The sequence below is a fragment of the Phalacrocorax carbo genome, chromosome 17, assembly GCF_963921805.1.
Source record: "Phalacrocorax carbo chromosome 17, bPhaCar2.1, whole genome shotgun sequence".
In the NCBI taxonomy this organism is placed as follows: domain Eukaryota; kingdom Metazoa; phylum Chordata; class Aves; order Suliformes; family Phalacrocoracidae; genus Phalacrocorax; species Phalacrocorax carbo.
Window position 1 is genome coordinate 9,606,694 of NC_087529.1, and position 25,130 is coordinate 9,631,823.

Below are 25,130 nucleotides of genomic sequence, written 5' to 3' on the forward strand. Positions count from 1 at the left end.
AATTACAAAGCTCAGCCTTCTCCAAATTCTGTAGCTATTCCATGAACGTGGGGCTGAGCAGCAGTTCCTGCTAAAACCCAACCGGCTTTTTGTACCCCTCCCTCCCCAAAGAATGCTGAAATGTCACAGAACCACAAATAATAATAATAATTAAAACAGCATACATAAACATTAGTGTCACACACAGAGAATTACTGCAGTAAAATTGCTCCTACAGGAAGGAAGGATGGAGCCAAATGCTCTCACTACCACACAAATCACACAGGCTGAGGAGAGGACACACAATTCTACAGCACCCAGGGGAAACAAACACTGAATTACCTTAAAGATGGATGCAAATATACAGATGTGTTTAAGAGAAGTCTGTCCCTGAGAGCAAAACAATGAGACAAAGGAAGAAAGTGATCATGAAATGATGACAGCTGGCAAAGGAGCTTGTATTTCTGTACCTGACAAGCCTAGCGAGCAGAGTGAAATGGAGGATGGAGCATCAGTCACGTTAACTTGCAGCTGGAAGGACAAGTGAGGACGGGCGTTGGTACAAACCCACTCCAGCCCCTACCACTGCTGACGGCTCCAGATTGCTTCCAGCACACTGCTCATGTCCAGCTGGGCTTTCCTGGTCCACATAATTTGGCACCTCTCGGTGTTTTGTGTCCTGTCACAGTCATGGCAGCACCACCACGTGCATCGGGGCAGGCAGCGGCTGAGCTCAGCATGGGCAGAGCCTTGTGGGCATGGAGCCACTTGCTGCAGGGTCTGGCTGAGGGTGGGTCTCTGCCACAGTGGGTGCCTTGGTCCTTAGGTGGCCTGTAGGATACCTACCTGCACCGTCGGGCATGCCCCTTCCTGTGAGACACCCAGTTCTCTTTGCAGTGAAAATTGACATGGCTTTTGGTCGGGTTTGACTCCGTTCTGACACCATCTATGTATTACCTACCCAAAATCTTCCTGGGCCTGGAGAGACAGACAGCAAGCACTAGCAGAGACAAAGGGCGCATCTTTAGCGGAGACACCTGGCAAATTTAAAGCCAACCTGCAGCCGTGCTCTTGTCAAAGATGATGAGGTAAACGTGGCCGCCCTAGGAGGATCTCTGCAGCCTATTTTTCAGCAGCCCGTAGGCACTGAGCCCTGGGACTTTCTCAGCACAAAGCCGCCACGAGGCAGGTACCTCTCTGCTGCTTTGGGAGAAGCTGTTTCTGCTTGGAGACCTGGGTCAGCCACTTTTTTCCCCCTCTGCCCCCCACCCTGGCTTCCTCGTGCCTAGCCTACACGGACAGTATGGCCCTAAGGGCAGCGATGGCTCTTTTGCTCCTTTTTTGGGAAGGCTAGAAGCAGGGTAGGCTTTCTAAATACAGACTGATCCCCCATACAGGAGCTGACAACCACATTTCATCAATAGTAATAGCAGCCATAATGGGAAAGTAAATTGGGTCTGTCAAAACACAGCAATTAATTTGATAGGTAGTAGTTGCAATAAACGAGAGTAATAAAATGTGGTGAAGCCAGTGCTGACTCAATTAGGAGAAATCTGGAGCAGGCAGAAGAAATGTAGCAAACATTGCTAACAGAAACCTAGAACTTAGCTGTGAACACTAAACAGCTGGGTTTAAAATATACTCTATCACTGGAAAAATTAGAAACGATCCGTTGCTTCTGCAGCCACTGTTAGTGACAGGCTTGAACCTGGCCATGGTCTGCAGGATCTGCAAGGCTCGAATTGCTACATATTCTGGGAGGTCTGGTGCCGAAAGGGAGGAGCCGGTGCTGCCTGGACACCCAGCCCCGGCTACCGCGCCGCTGACGGGGCAAAGTGACAGCCAGCAGCACTCACATGCGGCTTCTAGGTGTGCGGAGGTGCTCTGGTGGGAGAGGCAGCCGTTGCAGAATGAGAATTGCTCAATGGGGGCATCTTCATTTTAGTTCCCTTCTGCCTGGTGAATGTGCCTGCCATTTTAACTGCTGCCTTTTTAACTTTCCAGTGCTATTAAAAAAAGCAATAAATAACACCCAGAAGAGGATTTGCTTCTTCCAAGTCTAAGGAGTGCTAAAAAAGCCTCCTTTCATCCCAGTACTAATTTAAGAAGTATTTCAAATCGCTGGTGTCTTAACGGTGTTCTCTAAAGGAACAAAAACTCAGGCAAACATGAAAGACCTCCTGCTATCAGACAGACTTCTGCACATGCAGCTTCTGCACGAAGCATTTCCAAGAAACAGAGCCCAGCACACTGTGTATAGGAAATGCAGGGAGACATTTAAAAAAGACTCAGCCACATGATTTAGTTTCCTCCTTTCCAAATCCCAGAGAGTGAGCTTAAAGGACAGATCCATTTTAAGAACCATCAATTAGGCATCAAATACCAGAAAGCAGACTCAGCTGTCAGAGGATTTCCTGAAAAATGTATTCTCAGTATGGGCACAGATGTAAGATGCTTGAGCAGCAGCGAGTGGGGCTCTGGCAATTTCACATGCAGCCTAATTAAATAAATTGAATGTGAGACTGGAGTTTTCTAATTGCTTTTCTTTTTTCTTGTATGGAAACACAGCAAGTTATTTTCTACCTGTAACTAGAAGGAGATACAAAATTGCAAAAGGGGATTTATCTCTCTAAAGACACTGCCACGGGGAAGGAGAAGCTCTGTAGTGGAGGGCTCGGGAACCTGCGGCTCTTTTTTCTCCCAGCTCCTTGTGGGCGACCACACAGCAGCACGGCCAGAGACCGGTGACGGCCGCAGGCACTGCGCTTCTGGCGAGTCTCACTTTTGGGGTCCCCCGTCCAGCTACGAGGATGGAAACTGCGCCTGACACGCAGGAACTCTGCGGAGCCTTTATGCTACAACATTGTCTGTTCCTGCTAGGTCCCAGAAAATTTATAGTAGTCCAGACTCACTCAAAATTTATGAATAGCACTGTGTTAGTTATAAAAACACTTGCACTGATGTTATATTTTATATGTGTATTAATGATTGTTTTACTAGAGAAAAAACCCACTATGACTTAAGAACTGGATGGGCTTAGTGTCTAGCTCTGTTTGCCCCTGTAGAAATAACACTGTAATCAAGGGATAACTCACTGAACAATGAACATTCCCATTTAGACTCAGTTCGCTAAAAAGCAAAACCAAAAACCAAAAAACCCGATGTCATTAGATTCAACAAATCTGTTTAAGGCAATTTTCCTTAGATCCAACCAGTATAGCATTTTTCAAAGTTTGAAATAATAATTCACATTCCTTAAAAAAGCATCCCTGCTGTAGTGTTTAATATAGGACACACTTATTGAAGAGACCTAGCCAATGTCTGCCTTCTTAAAAGAAGGGTTCTGAGATAGGTTCTCAAAGCTCTAGTCATGCATGAATTAATTTAGGATAAAGTGAATTGTTACTGCCAAAAATCGGCACTGATGGCATGAGATCTAGAAATTAAGCGCAGAAGTTAGCGCAGTGGAGAACTGGCACAGAGACCATTCACATTCTTTTTGGACATCTCTAAGCGCTTACACGGCTGGGCAGAGGCCAGCCCAGCATGGCTGCAGCTCCATCCCTGACCTGACATGTCAAGGGTGCACTGGACACAGCAGCACAACAGAGGAAATTGTAAAATTGTACGTGGTTTTCAAAAACCTTTTAGTGTAGTCCTGTACAAGGGGCCTGAATACAAACGTGGGGCTCAGATGAGCCGAGACAGGGAAAGATGCTGGTTTGCTATAAGCTGAGAAGAACGTGACTAGCAACTTTAGAAAGGAGACAAATAAAAGGAAAAATGGAGGCTTACAGCGCATCTTGAAGGCCAAAAAGAGATTTTAAAAGGGATTAGACACTGATAATGTGGCTGATCAGAAACTTCACAGCTACATCACATCAAATGAACTTTACTTATTCTGAGCAGATAATAAAGCACCTGGCCCCAGGCAGGAGCCAGCCACAGCGCCAGGGTCAAGCAGCTTTCCCACCAGTTGGTTGGTTAGTGGCATGCAATTTCAGGCATCTTAGATGAAGGTGGAAGGAAACAGGTCCCTTTTGGAAATAGGCTCTAGGTGCTAGAAAGCAGACCACCTTGAAATATCAATTCAGCCAGAGCTTGAAAAGAAGAATTTCTGCCTTGCTCTGAACTGGCTGTCCTGGACAGTGGGAAGCATACAGTACATTTTTCTTCAAATTTAGTAAACGTTCTTCCATCTCAGAGCAATGCAATGCAGTGACCAGGAATGACAGCGAAGCTACGGGCAGGGACGCGTGTCAAATTAGCAATAACTAATTTGGAAGGCAATGAGCCAAGGGAAACAAATGAGGACAAATCCCTCGTGCTAAGCTGGCAAAGGAGCTGTGACTGTCATGCTCTTCAGATATGTTCCCACAGCAGCACTCAGCCTATGGGGTGTTTAACAGTTAAACTGCTGTCACATATTAACCCGTCCTGGACTCAAAGGCAAAGCCTTTACTGACGTCTCCGATACGCAGTTGGGCCCTAAAGCATTGTCATCCTTAATGGAGCCCTTAAAACCCCACACTCCCATGGAGAGAGACACTCCTCTATTTGCATTATCAAAGGTGCAGGGAGACTCTTAGCACACCCTCCTGGGAGCCTATTAGGCACGGTACTGGGACTTTGGGTGGAAAAGGAACATTCTGGGACAACGCAGCTTTGTTGTGAACTGCAGCATTACAGATTCTGCAGGGTGAGAACATGAAAATAATTGTCCCAGGTCAGGCTAATTGTCCGTCCATTACTTACTGGACTGATGGCCCAGAATCCTGGCTCTGAAAGGGATCAGTAACCAAGTGAGGGAAGAAGAGTAGAAGCCAAGTAAAGAACAGAGAAATCCTTCCCGCCCCCCAAATATCCAAGACCACTGTGTTTAAAAAATTTTCATCAGTCTCGTAGTAATTAATTTGCCTACTCCATTTTAATCCCAATGCAGCCATTTATATCATGCCTCCAAAATATTCCATTGCAGTGTGTTCCACCATTTCACAACTGGGTGTGTGAAAAAACCACTATGTTTTCTCAAATGAAAGAGCAATGTCAACGTGTTCTCCACTGTCTGCCCATGCATCTCTACAGCGCCTCTGCCCAGACTTAGGCCCCAGACCAGAGGCAAACCACAGCATCTCATTTCCAGCTTATAAAACATACAAACAGGCTCACATGGTGCCTTTTCTTTGTTCATAAAAAGGAGACAAGAATTAAACGCTCCAGTATATATCTAGACTAGACTCAACTTATTTTAGTTCACCAATCTCTAACAGATCTTTGATCACAGCATATTATAAACTTAACAGGTTAAAAACCAGACCCAAGTTTAGCACCTTATACATGTTTAGGCAAAAGCCATCTTACAGAGAGAACTGCATCTATAAGAAGAGTTCTTAGGCTGCTTTACTGCATTGTATTTTAACCCTAGATGACTTGAGGCAGATTTTAGCCTCCATATTCAGTTTAGAAGGCAGTTTTGTCCTTAAATGGTACAGAAAAGATTTGCAGACTGCTTCCTTCATCCTCTCCACACACCTTTACACATCCAGCAGAGCCAGGTAAAGCTGTATATACGTACATCAGTAAGTTCCCTGGAGCAGACATGGACCTCTCCTCCCGCCTGGTCTGAACCTCAAATGGATTTCCAAAGGAGCGTTTTCTTAGCATGGCCTTCACTAGGATCTTTGAGGAAAGAAAACAGACCAGTGAGAACAGCAGGACTGACATACGACCCCCTTGAAGCTAGTTCAAAGGACTCTTTAGCTCCTTTGAAGCTTCTTTAATAATTCAACAGACAGTTAACAGAATTACAGCTGGAGTACGAACTAGAGAAACCCACGGAACAGCTATGCGAGTTCCAGACAGTGTCAAGGCCACTCCCTTGAGCAGTGAGCTCAGACCCCCGGCCACAGACCATTGCTGGCAAGAAGCAAAGCAGATCCTGCTGACCGCTGCCTGCCACTCGTGGTGGTCCAAGGCCATGAGAAAGAGGCACCAGAGCTCTCCTGGGCCATCCTACCAGGCAGGCACTGTGCACAGAGTGCTGCCAGCTCCTGCAGGTTCAAAGACAAAAGTCGTGCTGTCACAGGGAGAGGATGGTTTTCACTCCCCCAGCTGGCTCTTGGGGCAAGAGTCTATATTAACATCACACCACAAGAGCTTCGAAAACAGGTCCTCATTGTTCTCAGCACCCCTCTCCCTAGTACGAGGAAGCCCCAAAGGCACCTGCATAGTAATCACCTAGAGCGCATCTCCATCTGGCTACACACAAACTGCCGAGAGAGCCCTGAACACCCACTCGTGGTACCCCAAGGCTGGCAGGCAAGCGCCAGCTATGTACTCCATTGGCAGATGCCCTCTCCCTGCTTCTCTGGCCCGGTCACCACCAGGTTTGGAGCCTTCATTCTGAGGATCCAAATGAGGTGTCTTGCCACCTCTAGATTAATGAAACAAAACACACTTGGGATGCTTCTGCTGTTCTGGGATGTCTGATGCCAGACACTTTGAGAATATGACCCCACAGCTCTTATGAGAGTGGCCAGATACAAATAGGACCACTTGCACGGTCAGGCCCTGCAGAGTCAGGCTGCTGAAGTACTCAGACACAGAAAATTCACACCAGATTGAAAGACCAAGTTTCTCATGCCAGGAGCACATCTCTACCCTCTCCAAAACCTCCTTCACCAGTTGAGAGCTTCAAACTATCACGCTCTTGACCCATACAGAGGATGCGGTTGTGGTTTATACATACCACGGCTGGCAAACTCGGGATCATCTTCACAGAGTTCTTCACCTCCTCCTCCGTCACCTCCACCACGGTACAGTGCTCTTCTTCCAGTGGCAGGGGCTCCTCGCCCCCCTTGGTTAGCCACGGATGCACCTGCATGAGGAGGAACACAGAGACAGCTGTGGATCTCCCTTCTACAGTAGAGCACAATGGTGCTGTGGGGCACAGGACTGATGATGGGGGTAAGCTGCCTGTTGGTACTGCTGCATTTTCCACTTACACCGACATGGTTCAACCAGCTCCCTTCGAAATCATTGCAGTCTGGTGCCTGGCCAGATGGCATCCCCTAACGCCCAGTGCTGTCGCACCCACTGCCACTGACCAGCATCTTGGAGGAACCCAGCACCCTCTGAAAGAAGTTGAAACACTGAAAATCTGAATTATCTAGAGCCTTTTAATCTTTTTCTCTCATACACATACAAGTCATCTAGGGTTACATGTACTTGCTACTTGGGAGAATCAAGATCATTTATACATCTGCACAAACAAGGGTGTAGGTGCTTAAAATGGAGTACTTGGGTGTGAGTACTGAGGACTCAGCGGCCTCCTGCCTACGTAAATAGCAAAGTAACACAGTTTGCCACCTGGACACCACATAACCCTCTACACACACAACAGAGGGAGGAGGCAGTTTCCCACCATCCCTCCCCTGTCACTGCCGTGCTGCTGTGGAAGGGAGCTGACGGAAGCATAGGGCGAGGCTCTCAGCTACCCACAGCCAGGGCTGGATGTTTCGCCTGTCAGGGAGAGCATCCTCCAGTGTTGGTGCTGGAAAGGCCTGCCTCGCCCTCCAGGTCAAGGAGTTGAATTAGGATGGATGCTTACTGCCTACTGCCATTCCGATGAGTTGGACGCAGGTGTCCAAAGTGTTCTCCAAGGGCTTCGTGATGAGCTTCTTTACGGCACTTAAGTTGTGTTTTCCAAAGATAATTAATTTTGCTTATAACAACTTTTCAAAGGCACATCACCATGCAGTCTTAGGTGAAACCAGTGCACTAAACCCTACAGTCTACCTGGGGCTTCTGAACATTTCAGCTAGAAAAAAGGACTGCCTAGCCATATGTTCAATGTTCCTCATTTGAAAAAATTTGCTTGATTTATTTTCGTGGTGAACAGCAATTCCAAACCCAGTTGGCAGAGCAGATACTTGTCCAGCTTAATGTCCTTATATTTCACTGCCTCCTTCCAGCTTTTGCCATGTTTATCTTCAAGGTTGACATCAAAGAGTTAACAACCAGAAACGATCACATATGAGAAGCTGCATGGAGCTAATGCTCGCCAGCACAAGAACGTTTGCAGCCACATTAGGGTTTTATCTTACAAGTAAGAAACGTGAAAGAGGAAGAAAAGAGGAATGTGAAAACGGGAAGACAGAATGGAAGGAACCCAGGCAGGAGGAGAAGGAGGCCTGGAACAGCCTCTTCGAAACATCTGACTCTGCAAGAAGCCAAGGCTGGAGCCCCAGTGCCATGCAGCCGGCTCTATGCTACCTCACAGCAAAGAAGTTCCTTGGGATTAGTCTGTGAGTGCAAATACGGAGGGAGTGTGTCATTTCCTTGTCTGGATTGCAGCAGCTGCACGCATCAGGCTCTTCTGTACTCTCTGGGTTGGATTCCTCTGGCCAGGGCCTTCAGTGATGGTGGCAGTCACTCCACAGCCATCTCTGCCAAGAAGCTGCTTGGCCGTCAACTTTCTTGGGGGAACAAAAGAAAAAAAGCTGCCCTTTTTCTACTGCCTCTCATGGGATGGTTTCCTTGGTTGAGAACATGAGAAAAGCAGTGCTCAGGGCCCTGGGCTGAGGCCAGGGCCCAGCCGGGTGCAAGAGGCACATGCTCTTTCAGCTTCCAAACACAAGTCCCCAACCACATCAAGCATCTTCAGTGCATGGCCAGGGATAAGATCCAGCACCCTGCTCTGCTCTTCTCCCCAGGGTTCTTACAGGGCTCAGGTTTCCATCTGAAGTTCCTGCAAGAGCTGCCAAGTGAAATCCCTTAATACAGCTCCAAAGCACTTCCCACCATCACCTGCTGTGGCCTCCTGGGCATTGAGGGAAGCAACATCACGTTTCTCAAAGTTCAACCTTCCTACTGTCAGCTTTGGTGGCAAACGTGCCCGTGTTGGCCTGAGACAAAGTGAAGAAGAGTTGTGTGTCCTGCAGAGGATGCTGATGGATCTATGTGGAAATCCTGAGAGCCTCCAGCAGGTCCAAGGCCTCGGTGGGAGGTAACATGAGGACAGAAGCCTTGTGAAGCATTGTGCTCCACCAGTCCTAGTCACTCCCTGTGCTAATAACCATCCCCCAAGTAAAGCTGATAGAAACAAATGTGCTGCCTCGAGGCAGTTGACCACGCAAGTACCAGACGAATGTACTTCCAGCCCTGTAACACAGGTCCAGCACTGAGAGCACAGGCTCTGCAGCCAGCAGTCCCCATGACAATGTCGTTTCTCCTGGGGATTCGCCAAGGATCAGCTAGCTTTGGAGTAATTTTAATTTAAATAAGTAAACAAGAAAGCTTTTGTCAATATTCCCCAACGAGCAGAAGCAACAAAGCTGTTACACTCTGCAAAACGAGCACTCTCCCTTCCCGAGGTGGCATGCCAGAGAAAGGTCCTAAAACAAATACCGGGAACAGCTCTGCCTGATTAGAAGATACCAAAGGAACAACAAAATCAGCTAGACAAAAGACCATAATATCAATGTCCAATTTACCTTAATTTCAGGGACCGTTATCCTCGTTTCTGGATTTTTGTCAAGCATGCGTAGGATCAGTTCCCTGAGCTCTTCAGATATCTGTGCTCTGAGTTAAGAAAATAGCAGTATACAGTTAACAAGGGAATTGTAAGTGCTCAAGGCATGCATAGACCTTACTGTGGTTACTCGGTAGAGAATCTGCTCTGCTCAGAAGGCATTTTATTTTCTCTGCAAACCCAGCTTGAGAAAGAAAGGTCTAGGTGGCTTGGTTCCTTCTCAGGCATCACGGTCACTACCGTGGGGTTTGGTTATCCTGTTCTGCCCGCTAGCACAGCTGCATGCTCTTAAAAGGTGGCACAAGGGATCAGGCGAATGGATCTAAGGACATTTTTAAAGACAACACATTACAGGGGAATTTCAGAGGGCAGATTCTGGGACAACAAAGCGCTATTGAGAATGGAACTGGAGCTGGGCTTTATGTTGCAAGAAGGGCGCAACTTGATTAGCCAAACCGGCATCATGAGCAACTGGCTGCTGGATGAAACATTCCCATTTGACATTGAAGTTCCCAGCTAAGCTTGCAGGTTGTGTTAATTTAAATTTCTTCCATGAACACTGATGGCAGCCAGCTTGGTAACTCAGTATTTCCTACCCACATAGATCAGCCCTGGGGTAATGAAGTGAGGGAATGAACAGATATTACTACGAAAGAAATGCATCTGCCTGAACCCAGAAGGCGTCCTATTCACACAGAGCCCTAGGTCCTGCAGTCTGTCCCTCTAGTCCAAAGGCTTCAATGACTTCTGTAGCTAATGATGCAGACAGCGCCTTTAACACACACTTGATCTGTATGATCAAAGGGATACTGAAATAAAATGCCAGCATATGACAGAATTGTATTAGGGAGTTGAAAGTCTGTATCACAAATGACATTCGAGGAGCTGTGTTTCTGCATGGAGATGGGATTTGGCAGCATAAAATGTCACTCCCCAGCAGGGTTGGATTTCAGATTGAAAACACTGATGGGGACAAGGTGCTGTGCCCACCCCCTCTGCGCCCTCTCCAAGCAGAGGGAATAAACTATCATAAAATCTAAATGAAGACCATATCACAGCAAGGAATATTTTAGCCTGATAAAAACAGACATGCTGTTTAATCACAGAATGCCCTGAGTCGGAAAAGACCCACGAAGATCATCGAGTCCAACTCCTGTCCCTGCACAGGACACCCCAAATTCACACCATGTCTCTGAGAGCATTGTCCAAGTGCTTCTGGAATATCGCCAGGCTGGTGCCGTGATGCCTCCCTGGGGAGCTGTTCCAGGGCTCCACCACCCTCTGGGGGAAGGACCTTTCCCTAATGCCCAGCCTCACCCTCCCCTGGCACATCTCCCTGCCGTTCCCTCGGGGCCTGGCGTTGGTCACCAGAGAGCAGAGACCAGCCCTGCCCCTCCTCCTCCCCTTGGGAGGGGGCTGCAGAGCGCCATGAGGCTGCCCTCGGCCTCCTCTGCTCCAGCTGAACAACCCAAGGGGCTTTAGCTGCTCCTTGTACAGTTTCTCCTCTAAACCCTTCCCCAGCGCTGTGGCCTCCTCAGGACACTCTCCAGTAGCTTTATACCCCCAATGTCCTGTGGCGCCCAACGCTGCCCACAGCGCTCGGGGTGAGGCCGCCCCAGCGCGGGGCAGAGCGGGACAACCCCCTCCCTCGACCTGCTAGTAGTAGTAATAATAATTTATGAACACTTTATGTGGACTTTGGTTATGGGATCTTTAACAAACAACCACAAGGAAACACTGCTCGTTCAGTGGGAAGGGGCAGAAAGTGGGTTCAGTCTAAAGACTGAACGCGTTCAGAGTTGCGTCAAGGGTCTGGCAGTACAGAGCAATATGGCCCAGAGAAGGGGAACGGCAGGACGAGTCCTCAGAGAATTCCCACTGCCTAGGCTGCACTGCAGGCGACAATTTAGGTGGGAATGGGAAGAACTGTGCTGCTCTTGAGATGAGCTCCAGGCACAGAGGAACAGCTATAGGGAGTGACAGTGCACTAAGTAGGTCAGAATAAACAGACTCCTAAGGGAGGACCACACTGACACCCAGGTGAAATGGTGTTTTTAAAATATTTAACATCAGATCTGTGCCAAACTGGCAGCAGCTTTATTTAAAATGCAAGAAATAGAACAATCACCTAACATTTCTGGGCATCAGCTTGATTTCTACACAACATAGGATTAACGTCACAAGGAAAAGCCCTGTAAACAGGATCACAAAGTTTGAGGTGGGTTATAGCCAGGTAACAGACCATGTCACCCTGTCTCTGTTTCTCCATCTCTCCATTCTGCCGTGGTGCATGCTGTACCTGATGGCATTTTTCACCTGAAAAGCCTGTGCTATCTAGAATTTCTCGTAATCATAGTCCTGTAACAGCTCTCACGAACACGCCAAGCATCAGAGCTCAGCATCCACCTGGGAGGGCTGCCAGCACCACAGATCATTTTACAGGGTGCCTGCAGGTCAGAGAACACTGTCCTGGACTCCAGCTCTTCACCAGGAGGGACTATGCAGAGCTTCTAGCTCTCTTAATACATGTCTGGACAGAAACTTCTCCAGCTTGCTTTTAAGTCATGCCAGGATCATCAGGGTGTGAGCTAACCCCACTTACCTCTTGCCATGCCAAGGACTCACTGACATGAATGAGAACTCCAGAGCAATAAATATTTACCCCAATGTCTCTAAGGGAAGGGGAGGGACAACAACGCTGGTACAGTCAGCTCCATCTCTGTCCTAAAGGTTGTCAGGAAACAGGCAAGGAGTTTCCATGGACTGTCTGCAAACAGGAATGTGTCTTTTGTAGCCATGGTGAAATAAATTGAAACCAAAATATTCCTAACTCCAGTGAGGTGCTAATTCTGTGGGAGGTCAGGGTGGATCCAGTCCAGTGAATTCCAGCTTTATGTGCGTGTCTGTTACTGCCTTTATCTAACAAATATATGTAGTTTAGACTGCTGTCAACACCCAGTAACTCTCTGCTCCTCCAACAACCTAACGAGGGGTGCAGCTTTTTTTAGAGCAGGTCACTGAGAAATCCAAATAAATCATGCAGCTGGATTATTGCTGAAGGAAACGTCTGAGTAAAGAAAAGGTTCTTTGCACAACGCAGTTAGCCCATTAAATGTTAATAACTTAGTGCAGAGACAGATGGAAACAGTCACTTGTAAGCTGACTGCTAACCCAAATATATGATGGCTGAGAGAGGAGTGGCGCTTTGCCAGGACCCAAGCAAGGAGAGACCATGCCAGGGAAACAAACTTTTTTTCCCTCTCTGCAGTGCTGCAAGACAAACTCTTGCCCCAGCTGCAGTGCAACTGGTGGGAACACGGCAATTTGGCACGACCAGCCTTCATGCTCTTAATGCCTGAAGCCTGGTTAGCTGCAAAACCTCACCAACGGCACAGGGCTGGCTTGCCAGAGTTGCTCCATACCCACGGCCGGGGTCTGTGCTTGCCTGACCTAGCGGCTGCAGGTCCTTGGGAGGTGTGCTCCACACAGCCCTTGGTGTGGGCTCCATCAGCCTGTGCGGAGATGGCTCTGTCTGAGCTATCTGCACTGCCTGTGCCGCACGGTCAATGGAGAGGTAATTAATACAGCCTGTAGAGCCTGGGGCATGAGTCATCCCATCTAAAGCAGATGTCTAAAATAGGACAGCCCGAGTACCCATTGCTTTCTGCAGACTCAGAAGGAAGCCTGCGACTGCCAAGGCAGATGTCCGGCTTTTTGCTGTAGGTGCCTAAAAATTCAGTGAGCATCTCACAAATAATTCATGTAATAGATGGCAGATACATGCGCATATCACAGGCCACCTGACATCCCTCCCATCCTCTCTAATACCAGATGTGCCTTTCATTAGTTTTAATTTCTTCATGCATGTTTTAAATCAAGTCATTTTATCTTTGAGTTTTTATTAGAATGAATGATTGGGTCAAGAAGGTAAAAAATTCTTTGCCTGACTACTGTGCTGATGTGAGAAGGGAGATAAGGAGTCCAGCTTTGGCTACTTCATCTGATAGCGACCAGGAGAAACAAATTAATCACCAACAGAGAATCACCAGAGGCCTGAATGTAGAGGAAATACTGATGAGCTGCCAATACACGAAGGGAAAGGCATGGTGGCTTGGTGGCAGAGACTGAGCACGCATTGAGTGGCGTCATCTCCTGCCAGGCTCATCTGACAAGACCACAAACACTCCCTGCTCAGCACCTTGATGCTGAACTTCCCACTGCTCAAACAGTACGTGAGTGGCCTTGGCTTGCTCCCCCTTACAGCCAGGTACACTTCTGTGGGTTAGAGGATGCACTGCGACTGTGCAGCTGGCCACCCCACCTAACACAGCCCAGTAGTCCCCACCACACAGCTCTGACTGTGGCCAACACGGGTTTCCTTCACTGACCAAAGCAGCCTCTCAATATCAAATGAGTAAATTAATTTCTGGGTTTTTTTCATAACTAGTCCATCTGTCAGCACACAAGACAAACCCATGCTTTCCCAGAGCCTGTTGGAGGAGGCAGAGGAGTGGGCATGCACCTAGCTGTGGTTGCGTATCTCAGGACAAGCATCCTTCTATCAGACGCTTCCCGCAGCTCCAAGGTAAGTCCACAGAAGCAGCATGTGTTTACTCTGCCTGAGACCGAGGGCTATAAACCACATTGCTTCTGAAAACTAAAGCATTGAATCATTCCGGTGGCTACCACACGGGAGGAGCACAAAACTGCAGCTGAACCATGCTTCCAGCATCTCCAGAGTCAAGTAACTAGGGCAGAACTCCCTAGACCCATACTGAAACCCCTTCGCTTCCAAAGATTGACAGCCATTTCCTTTAGTCCCCGTCTGCACCACACGGACACAGGAGCAACAGAGGCAGCTGTAACGCTTCAAGAACAACATCAGCACAAAACCCGCGTGAAGGACCGAGGAGAATACAAAGCTGCCTGCCCTCCTCTGTCCTTCCATGGTGACCTACCAGCATTTATGCTGCACAGCGAATAACGCTGAAGGCTAAACTGGATTTTACAGTAGCTGAGTAAAGTTTACTTACTCTTCTGGGAACTCTACAGGCTTGTTCTTGATCCTGTTATGAAGACCCAGAATATATTCATCTATAAAAGGGCACTGTAAAAGAAAAAAAAAGATTTTCCAGTTGTCAGAGATCTCGGCACTGCTTTGGCTTTTGACATTCACATAACAGAAGTACCCTCTCTCTGCACACTCTTTCGATTTTACAGGGAGATGGAATTAAGTAAGATCTTCCCGAGACACAATAAATTGATTTATTCCTTATTAGGTAATAAATGCAGAAGAACAGCAAAGAGACCTAAGGAACACAGAACTGGATTGGGATTACCCCCTCTATCCAGCCTACCAGCTGATCATGAACTACCCATTTTCCTTTCCTCTGCTCCATTTTTTTCTACCTGCAGAAGGGATATACTGATATCACCCGGCTTGTATCACTGCTTTGAGGTCTTCCTGTGACAAGCATCATTTGGAGCTAGATATTACTATTAAAACACCTCGTTTTCCACTGTAAATTCAGATATACGGATTTAAAGCATTCTTTTCTCCAGCACTACTTTTTACACTGGATTAATTTAGACCTAGATTCTGGCAGGAGCAGCATATTCACAGGCCCTATAAACATCTGTGTCAAAACTGAAGAAGCAGGTACGCTTGTTTTAGTGGGCTGCGGGCTGCTGGTGGGCCCTGTTCCAGCCTGCCTGGCCAGATTAAATTATGAAATATAGAAGAGGTACAAAATGTACAATATTTACTGTACAGGGTCACATGGAACAGACAAGTGTCTGCATTTGTCTTTATATTCCCTCTTTCTTTCCCCCAGTGCTTGCCACATAGGAAAGTAATTTCACCCTGAGGTTATAGCAGAATATAAAATCAAGGTTATATCCCATCACTTGAGGATTTGGCCCTAAATGAGACATCATTATAGACACAGGTCAGAGACTATATTCCATCCTGACTTAACTCAGTGACGTCACACCAGCAATGGAGATAGTTCTGCCTCTGCTATTGCCCCCAGGCACTTCTTACCCCACAGCTGGATGCCTTATGCCAGTGGCGGGATCTGCAGTGGTCTGTGCTCGTACAGGAGGTTCAGGTAACATACACGGACCCCCGCACGTACCTGCTGTACTGCTCGCCCTGGGAGAGTGTAGGTGGACGAGGGGCTTCTGGCCACAGGAGAGGGCAAAGCCACAACAGCATATGGAGTTTGCAGAAGGCAGCTCTGAAGAGCTGGCTCTGCCAAAGTGGACTCCATCTGGCCCAGCCCAGCTCTGGCAGAGGTTCCTGTAATCTGGATTGCCGATTACACAGGCAAACTGTTGTTGGTTCTACTGATGCTGCTCTGGGTTTGTAGCATGAACAACTGTTCCGAGTACAGCAGCCAACTCTAGAAACCATCCTTTCCACTGATCGCAACATCAGTCCCTTCTCATCGGCAGGGTGATTTGGAAAGGGAGCTTGCAGAATGTAGGCCTTGGTTTCTAAGATTTGCCTTTATTTGGAAAGGAATGAGTCAAAAGCCAGGCGGGCAGACACTCCCATGCAGGGCTCCAGCATCTGAAAGCCAGCTTACCTTCCCATAAACAAAGCAGTACAGGGTAATTCCCATGGCCCATACATCAAGTGCCTGAAAGAAAGCATGCACCAGCAGTAAATGAGATGCAACACAGAGATCATCTGTATGAGCTGGATTTTCCCCACCAACTCTCAGAACGTTATCTGTATACATTGAATACTTTCTAGTATTTTGTGCAGAGCCTCTCTGAAATTGGGCTCCTAAAGGCATCTGGAGCATGCCTGGGGAAATGAGGACTGTGCTGGGCCAGACGCTGCCACCCTTGTCCTTGCTGTGGAGCTCAGCAACCCACAAGCAGCCCCTCTTCACAGGGGTGACAACATTCAAGGCTGAACATCAAAGAGGAGCTGAACCTCAAAAGTCTTCTTCCAGGCAAAAAAAGCCCATTAGACCCTCTCCCCACATCTGCATCACAACATCTGGCAGTGCCCCTCACTTCCATGTGATCAAGACTTGGCCTTGGTGCCCAGCAGCACCTTGTGTCTCTTGATTATTTTGGAAGGGAATCAGGAGTTTCCTCCTTTCCCTTTGGGCAGGGAAAGGGCTCTAACATGGCTCCTGTCTGGGCAGGGATCCACAGCAAAGCCTGTCTCCCTGCTGCACAGAGCAACCAGTGCAAGTTTTGCCTGGACTGAACACAGAATTAGAGTTTGGTTTTACTCAATAACCCCCCAGTCCCTGGGTGGGCAACATGCAAAAGATGTGGGTGTGGTGCTGCCCTTTGTGCCGTGCCTGGGCGTCCCAGGAGAAGCCAGCTGCCAGGAAAGACCTACCTTTCCACTGAAACTTTTGCCAGTGTCTGAAATGGCCTCTGGTGCCATGAAGGCTGGGGTCCCTGCCGTGCTGGAAAGCTGGGCATCGTTCCCTTCAAATTGATTGCTAACTCCAAAATCGGCAATTTTGACATGCCCATCATCTCCTAAGAGTAAGTTGGAAGGCTTGATGTCCCGGTGAATGATCTTCTGGTAGTGCACTAAAAAAAAAAACAAACCCAAACCAGGATCATGGTATGTCACAGCAGCCAACACACCCAGGGAAATGTTTCCAGGAGGATGAAAATAAAGTTGCAAGCTTAGGCACCCCACTCAAAGCCAAAGCTGCTGCTGGATACGCAGTGTAATGTAGTAGAAGTGCCATTTCCTATAGCCATTCTTTTTCGGAGCCTCACTAGGACATATACCAGAACACAACACTCAAATACACCTGTCACCAGTAATTATGCAAAGAACAGGCATGAACCCAGAAACAGCCCAACCAGCGGGACCAAGCAGAGTTGTTAGAGCAGTCAATCACTCAAGTCTTGCAGATTTGCTTGGCCTCATCGGACTAGCTGATGGATTCAGCACCTGGCTGTATTAAAGGTTTATGAGATCCAGAAAAAGAGGCTGATTTTTGATTTGCTTATTTTCAAACTGCAGTGCCATAAAGCTAATCAAAAGGGGCAGAATCACAGGCAGAATGAAACAAGCCCAGATATTTAGGCAAAATAAGACAACTAGCAGCTGAGCACCAAGTCCAGCCAGCAGCTCAGAAATCAGCAGGTATTTCCAACTCAGAACATAACTCTGATGGGGGAGCAATCACCAGCTAGTTGGTGCCAGTGCTCACAAAAAAGCGTTCTCTCTCTCTAGCCACGCTTTGCAATGGGGCCTCACTGCAAAGAGACGCAGGCTGAGAAACAACCTCAGCTTGTTCTGCACCACTCCAAATCCACCAGCCACTCTGACCACTTTTGCACCCAGAGCTGTGGCCAAACCTCTGCCACGCAGTTGTTCAGAGCAAAGACTGCTCCTACACGTGGCCCTTTGCTCCGTGAGGCTGCAGCAAAGACTCCAGCTCTGTCCCTGCTCCACGAGGCCAACTGGGGGCACCAGCTGAAGTGCTTGTACATCCAAATTGAAAGAAACCCTTGCAAAGACCTTGGAGGCTGAGATGCACTGAAAACAAACAAAAATCCCTCTCATTACAAGCTATCTGGAAAGCTATATTCCAGTTGCAAGAAAGCCATTTCTGTGCCACTCAATGAAGCAGCAGAAGAGAGTTGTAGGGAAGTGGCTGACTTCTCAGGAACGTGGGGAACAAATTTAAAAAAAAAATAATCAAAAAAACAAGTTTCAGAACACGAAATGACCCCAAAAGCACAACCATAGAAAACCCAAGAGACTTTACTGAACAGCAGAGGAAATCCTTTAAGTCTTTACTGCCCTTCCCAGGGGAACAGGACCAGGACCTCTCATCCCCCCTCCTCCCTCAGTCCCAACCACCACTTCCACATTTCCTTTTTGGAAATGGAGCATGTTTGTCTTTATGCTCCCCACGAGCATTTTTTGTATCTCCTATGAAATATGCAGTTGGGTGGGGGAAAATGCTGGTCTAACCCTTTCCTGCTTTACAAACTTGGTCAACACATTGCCACAAAGGCAGCCTGCCCTACGGAGCCCACCAGCTTGTGTTTTAGGACCAAGAAAGAACAAACTTCACGTAACCGTTCTGCTCTTTTCAAGCCACCTTTCCAGCAGGCTGTGTCTAGGGAGGGGAAGTCACACTTGCACATACTTTTTCTGCAAGGACCTCTCCTTAGTTTAAAGCGCTGCCAGGGGATGCTGCCCATGGCACATTAAAGAGCTGATCTGGAGACCCAGCAGACACAAGCTCGCCGGAGAGCACTGGCACTTACATCCTCTTCCAGATGTGCAGCAACTATTAATGCTGTAACAGCCCGGCTAGACAGTCAGGATAAACACTGAAAACCCTGCAACAACAGCAATTATGAGGAGACATCTGCTCCGCAGCAAAGCTGGTGGCAAACTGACATTTCATTATGGTAATATAGGGAGAGCCAAAAAAAAAAAGTGAGTGTAGTTTCCCTTCAGGAGATGATGAGCTGCCTTTCATGCAGGTGTCTGGTATCGTGCCTGACACCACAGGCTAAAAGTGCCAATGCCTCTTAAAAAAAAAAAAATAGAGGCCACAAATATATGTAGGCCATACAAGTATATCCCTGGAGCCACGTCTGTGAAAACTGAGGGAGTTACACTAGGCAAGCAGGTACTCTAGGCTTTTTATTATTTCTTCCGTATAGGAAAGTAAAAAAAAAAAAACAAAACCCAAAACAAAACCACAAACCAGTTCTCATATCAAATAACTATTTATCTTGTAAAACACATTCCCTGCCTTTACACAATCTAATAAAAGTAGAGGAAAAATGTGGGCTGTTTGCCAGATGGTCTGTGTTTGTTCAGTGCCCATCTCAGCCCGGTACCCACCAGGTCCGGGCACTGCTGGCTGTTAGGCACAGGAGGAATATGAATGTTGCACAAAGAAATAAGAAACACATCCTTTGCAAAAAATCAAAGCCATCAAACACTAGGGTCAATGAACATTTGTGCCTCCCAGACCAGAACATCCATGCGCTTGACGTGAGCATTAGGGACAGCGACAGGCTCTGACCTTGACTGCTCAGAGGACAAAATTAGCACAAGTGCCTGTGGGGCAGAGGAGCACAGGCTGTGCTTTCAGAAGTGTGCCTGACACGTCCCAGGACTTTGCGACGCAGTGTCAGCCAGGAGCTTCTGCAAACCTGGCACACAGTTTAAATAACAACAAACTGGGATGGGAAGGAGGTAGGCACAGAGGGGAAATGGCTGGCCAAGTCAGGAGTGGCGGTGCTGGGAGCAGCGTCCAACCCACGTGCCATGCTGCTTTGCCATGCTGTTTGGGTGACAGTAACGAGTGTCTTGTGCCAGCTGGCTCAAAAGACTTACACTATCTGCAGATCCTCTCCCCTGACTAACTGCCTTGTGCAAAGACAACAGCCACGAAGGGAGAAGGACAGGGGACACAAATTGTGCACTGAGAACCAGCTAGTGTAAATGAACGAGGCTCCATCACAGCTTCAAAAAATTGTAAGAGCAAGACCTCACGTCTGCCGAGAAACAATTTGGTGTGGAGCTGCTAACCTGATGAAGGCAACCTGAAATCCCTTTTCTGCTCTGAAGAACCACAATTCTTAAAGTCCCAGGTCTGCCAGCTGCTGTGGGCATCCTCCCCTGCACAGCTATCCAAAACGGGCTTCAGGCTTCAAAATGCAGTCTTATCCTCTCCTGTGCTGTGTGATGCCACTGGTACAGCTCAGTACAATACAGGGCTGCAGAACAAAGAGGACAAGGTTCCTCAAAAATCATTCCCACGTCTACTTGTAGGCAACAGAAAAAGCCTGGCTTGCTGGAGACCTGCAGAAAGGAAGCAGGACTTCTCATCTGCAGGATATCAACACCACTAAGCACAGAAAAACTTTCCAACCCACCAACTTCTGCTGCAAGTCCAGATCACTTGGAGATAACGCATTGCAGGGAGAAGAGCAGGGACCAATTAATTCAGCAGGGCTGGCGAAAGGCTGATGGGCCAAGCAGCAGGATGTGCCTGCAGTGACACAGCATCACTGCCACACGCTGTGAAGGAAGCCCAGGGACAGCTGTCTTGCAGGAAGGGTACTCGTTAAACCAGCATGATCTGCATTTCCAGCACAACACAAAAAGGAAAAGATGGTTTTATCCCTGCAGAACTCCAGAGGGAGAGCTAAGCATCTCAGAAATAAAAGCCTACCACTAATGATACCCTCCAGACTGCTAATGACTGTACAGAAGGGACAACCACCAACCCCTGGAGCCACCCCCAGGGGAGCAGGTGAGAGCCACCATCAGTTAAGCACAATCACCAGCACAAATTAGGCCTCTAACCTCACCAGCCTAAAGCATCTGGGAGCAAGTTCCTTCCCTCTACAGACATAAGGAGCAGCAGTTACGAAAGGCAGCTTCGTTAGAATTGCTATTGCACGTCACTGGAAGCCAGGATCAGAGGTCCCAGAAACAAAACACTCATCCTGTGCACGGGACTAAGAACACATCGTGACACAGATGCCAGCAAACAGGAGCAGGGCTGCATCAGGCACAGTAGAGAAGGAAAAGCACCTTCAACGTAAATAAGACCCCAAACGTGCGTTAAAGGAACATAAACAAAATAGCTGTATCACCACACCTCAACTTGCTCCATGAGGGTTTGGGGATTTTCTTTTAAACCAACCAACGACCTCCCCTTAGTTCTTTCCATGGGGAATTGGGAACCCCTAAGCTGAGTCCGTGCCTTCCAGAGGGAACTGTGTCCTGCTCAAAGAGACTGCCCACAACAAGGCATTGGGTTTTTTGCTTCCGACATTACAGAAGCTTTCACACAGCAGGCAGATGTCAGCCCCGGCGAGACTGCCTTGAGATCCATGCCATCCAGCCACGGGGTCATGGGTGCTGGATGTACACAGCCTTGGGGAGGTCCATCCCATCAGTGCTCCCCTCCCAGGCCCTATGTGCCACACGCAAGGTGGACATCAACAGCTGAAAAACACTCATTCCTGCGCAGACGTACCTGTCTGCATCCCTCCTGAGTTTAAAATCAATTCTGAGCTGGCTGAAGCAGAGCACTTTACTGAAGCTGCTTTGACAAACAGACAAAATGGTTCCATTTGTTGCTTTTGGCTGGAAAGGATTTTGCTCTAAAAGCAGAGATCAGCAGCTAACTGGAACAGCTTCCCTGGACTCCAAGATGCTCTGCGCTTCCTGTGCTGACAGACCCAATTCAAAGAATAGATCAATACCTCTTCATAATAAAAATGAAACAATGAAAGATATTACAGCCCTTAGGAGAAAGTCTGATTGTGCAGTGCTCCATTAAATTCAGTTTTATTAGACCCATCCTTCACTTCAGTGGAAAGGTAACAGTATTTCAGGCCTATTTGCATCAGAATAACAATCCCATGGATTTCTAGAGCACTGTCTAGGCAAAGATCCCAAAGCACGTTAGAAATAGTTGTTTGCTAAACCTCACAGCCACCCCACGAACACAGCAGGCACGACAGGTGAGGGCACACGTACTACATTTCCATCACAACTTTTGTTAGAAAGCCTGACTGGGCACATCCGAAGTTGGACTTAGTCAAACCCGAGTCCCAGGGTACTCGGAAGCAAGGGAGATCGTGTCTAAAAATCTAGACTGTCTCCTGACCTTGGGCATGGAGCGCAGGCACCTAAGAAGAGCCTCCTGAAGGCTCATGCTGTATGGTGAAGAGGTACAACCTTAGAGGATTTATAGCACTCAGGGTGCGAGCAACAGTTGGGAAAGGACCATCTTCCTCTGTCCCTCTCAATTTCAGAGTCACTAGCAGGCACGCTGCACCTACTGCCTGTAGCAGCTGGGATGAGCCCACACTTCGGTGTTCAAAGTCAAGCCCATATGAAGCAACTACCCAAAATAAAAGGACTCCTTGAAAATCTGGCTTTTCAGGATTTTGTTTTGTTTCCTCATTACAATGTATTTTAACTCAGCTGGTATTAGCAGCATTGATATAATGGTTTGGGTGTTCAGGTATGAAACAGAGGAACCCAGAGTTTCTCAGAGCAACAAGGATGTAGGGTATGCCGTGCTGGGGCCGCCTGCTTCTGCTTTCACACCTTCCCAACAAGGGGCAGAAAAAAGCACCCACAGCTTCATGAAAAGCTGCCTGTGACTTTGCAGCTGGTCCTTACAGCAGACCTTGTTCCAGAATGGATTCCCTGAAAGCCTCTACAGCGGCACACTTGGATTACTCACATCCTTTCAGCAGTTTCAAGCAGTCCGCGCCCACTTCTCCCGTAACTTCATCAGCACCACAAACATGGTCTCTCACCTGGCCCTAGACAACAGGCAGCATGACTTTAATGCCAAGAGGCTGTCACGGCTGCCTGGTGGTACTCCGCCACCCAGGCTCCGCCAAGCCCGCAAACACCCTGGGTGATGCCTATCCAGGGAGCGAGCAGCTAGTTTGTACTCCCAGGTCACAAAACATCCTCATTTAGGACACCGCTTCGGCACATTGTGAGCATCATCTCTGAAAAGCCAGTGGGCGATTTGGGAATGGTATTAAAAGAAAGCATAGGCTTACATGCCTCTGAACCGGGGTCAGCGTCCCTGCAGAACTAAGCTTGACATGGCCAGAGCCAAACGACCTCAATAACTACAAAATGAAACTTGCAGAAAACCAGTAGAAGAGTAGTTCAAGTACCATCGCTGCTGTTAGCACGCACATGGCCCCTGAGAGGGTCTCACCACTCCGCTGTACCCCAGTCGCTCAGGAAGGTATGGGGCAGGGCTGAGGTCCTGGAGCATCACGGCTGTAAACTGTGTCGTGGCTTAGAGATCCTGCATCACTCGTATTGCAAAGCAGTGTTCAGGCAGTGGTGAATCTTCAGTGGCTGTGGTACAGTAGATGGGGCTGGAGAAAGGGCAGATTTTGGGGAGGATCTCTGCTGCTGGGCCAGCTGGCTCCTGCCTGCGTGCACAGCACACAGCCCTGCCTGGGCTCTCCGCAGGTCTCCTGCGGCTCTGCCTCCCTGCTCCATCACTGCTCATTAGCAAAGCCCCGCTGAGCACATCATTTCTTTCTGTTCAGTCCCTTGGCTGCCTTCAGTGGACAAGGCAGCTTTTTTTGCAACAGGCTACTCATTTCACAAATGCTCCTCATATCTAGATACCACAGGCTATTCGGAGACTAAATAGCCTTTCCTTTTCATTCAGAAGCAAGCTCCTGTGAACTGCCTGCCTAGATTAACAGTCAGTGAACACCAAGAGGGAGCACAGATAGGAGTGCTAGAAAAAGAGAGATTGTTCCTATGTCCTTTTAAAAAAGGTGCCTTTCACTGCATTCCCTTCTGGAAACCTTAGAGCTCCAGCAGGTTAATACTGACTTACTAAAAGCCCGTTGAAAAATTATACATGTAAAACTTCACAATACACCGACACATCCTGCTATTTACTGAGGCTGATGCTGAATTATACTTGATTAAAACCAGAATCCCGTTCCCATTCAAGGGCAAAAGCAATCCATATGGTGCTACTGCAGAGTCTGCTTAGTATTACTCTCACATCACCCCTGTAGCAAAGAAATGATTTAACACCCTCCTAAGGAAACTGCTGCACCACCATCCAGAGCTTAGAACAGAAGGCTGCTCTTTGAAGCAAGCCTCTGCAGTCATCTGAAATGCTCTGCTGAGGAAGAGCCGGAGGACACGGATGTAGCAGGGTGTGCAAGGGGAACACCTTCCTTCCCATGGTCAGCCGATTGCAGGGGTTTCATGTAGCAGCTGGGGCAAGGACCCACCTCAGATTTTCTCAGCTCTATTCACTCTTTTTCCACTCTCCTTGCATCCATCAAACCTCTGCCATTTCGGAATCTTGCTTACGCCCAGGTTTTACAAAGGGAGATTCCCAACACCCAGCACTTCCCCGTCCTTTGGAAGGGAAAGCACCCTGTCGCCCATGGCGCTCCTGGCAGAAGGGATAAGGTATGGGATACTGCTGGTAGGAAGCAGTGGGGAAGAGGAAGGAGAGATAGCCTTGCCAAAGGCTGCCTTTCTACGTCCTTTTTCCAGCCCACGTGAGCACACCATATTCCACCAGTCAGCGAGGACACGCAGAGCTTCCTGTCACAGCTACACAGGTGCCAACGTTCAAGGGACCACTGAGAAAGTGGGGAGCAGGGTACATGCAGCAAGTACTGCCAAAACAACCTGCTCAGTCTGCGCCATGGGATGTGACTAACCCCAAGCACAATCACTTGCTTAACTGCATCAAACAGCAACAGAAATCAAGCTGCCTGATCTTTTTAAGAGGTTCTAGCACCTCCCTCTGATCTGCTCCACCAGCTAATTACTCTCACTCTTGTACAAAGTCCTCATCGACCAGTATTGGCAACTCTTGCAGCCACATGAAAGGGGTTTTTTGTGTTTTTTTATCATCTAAATAGAGCTCTGCAAGTGATAAAACACAAACCAGCCCCTCCTCTCCTTGTGGTGTCATTTATAACACCCAGCACCTTGCAGCTGTAGCTGCAGTTGAGAACCCCCACCTTGACATGCTCCCTTTTGAGGGGCTCTAAACTTGCGCAGGGAAGAGGCAAGAGCAGGGAAGGAGCAAATCCCCATCTCGCACACAGGAATGGA

General features: G+C 48.1%; 1 protein-coding gene across 2 annotated transcripts in view; it reads right to left on the minus strand.

Annotated features, from left to right (window-relative positions):
* CAMKK1 (calcium/calmodulin dependent protein kinase kinase 1) overlaps positions 1 to 25,130 on the minus strand; it is a 109,230-nt gene that overhangs the window by 9,759 nt on the left and 74,341 nt on the right. For both annotated transcript variants that reach the window (XM_064467670.1, XM_064467671.1), the window contains exons 10-15: positions 16,878 to 17,077; positions 16,102 to 16,155; positions 14,545 to 14,618; positions 9,474 to 9,561; positions 6,728 to 6,856; positions 5,555 to 5,658 (exon numbers count right to left, since the gene is read on the minus strand). In XM_064467670.1, the coding sequence (XP_064323740.1) occupies positions 5,555 to 5,658; positions 6,728 to 6,856; positions 9,474 to 9,561; positions 14,545 to 14,618; positions 16,102 to 16,155; positions 16,878 to 17,077 (649 nt within the window). The remainder of the gene's footprint in view (positions 1 to 5,554; positions 5,659 to 6,727; positions 6,857 to 9,473; positions 9,562 to 14,544; positions 14,619 to 16,101; positions 16,156 to 16,877; positions 17,078 to 25,130) is intronic.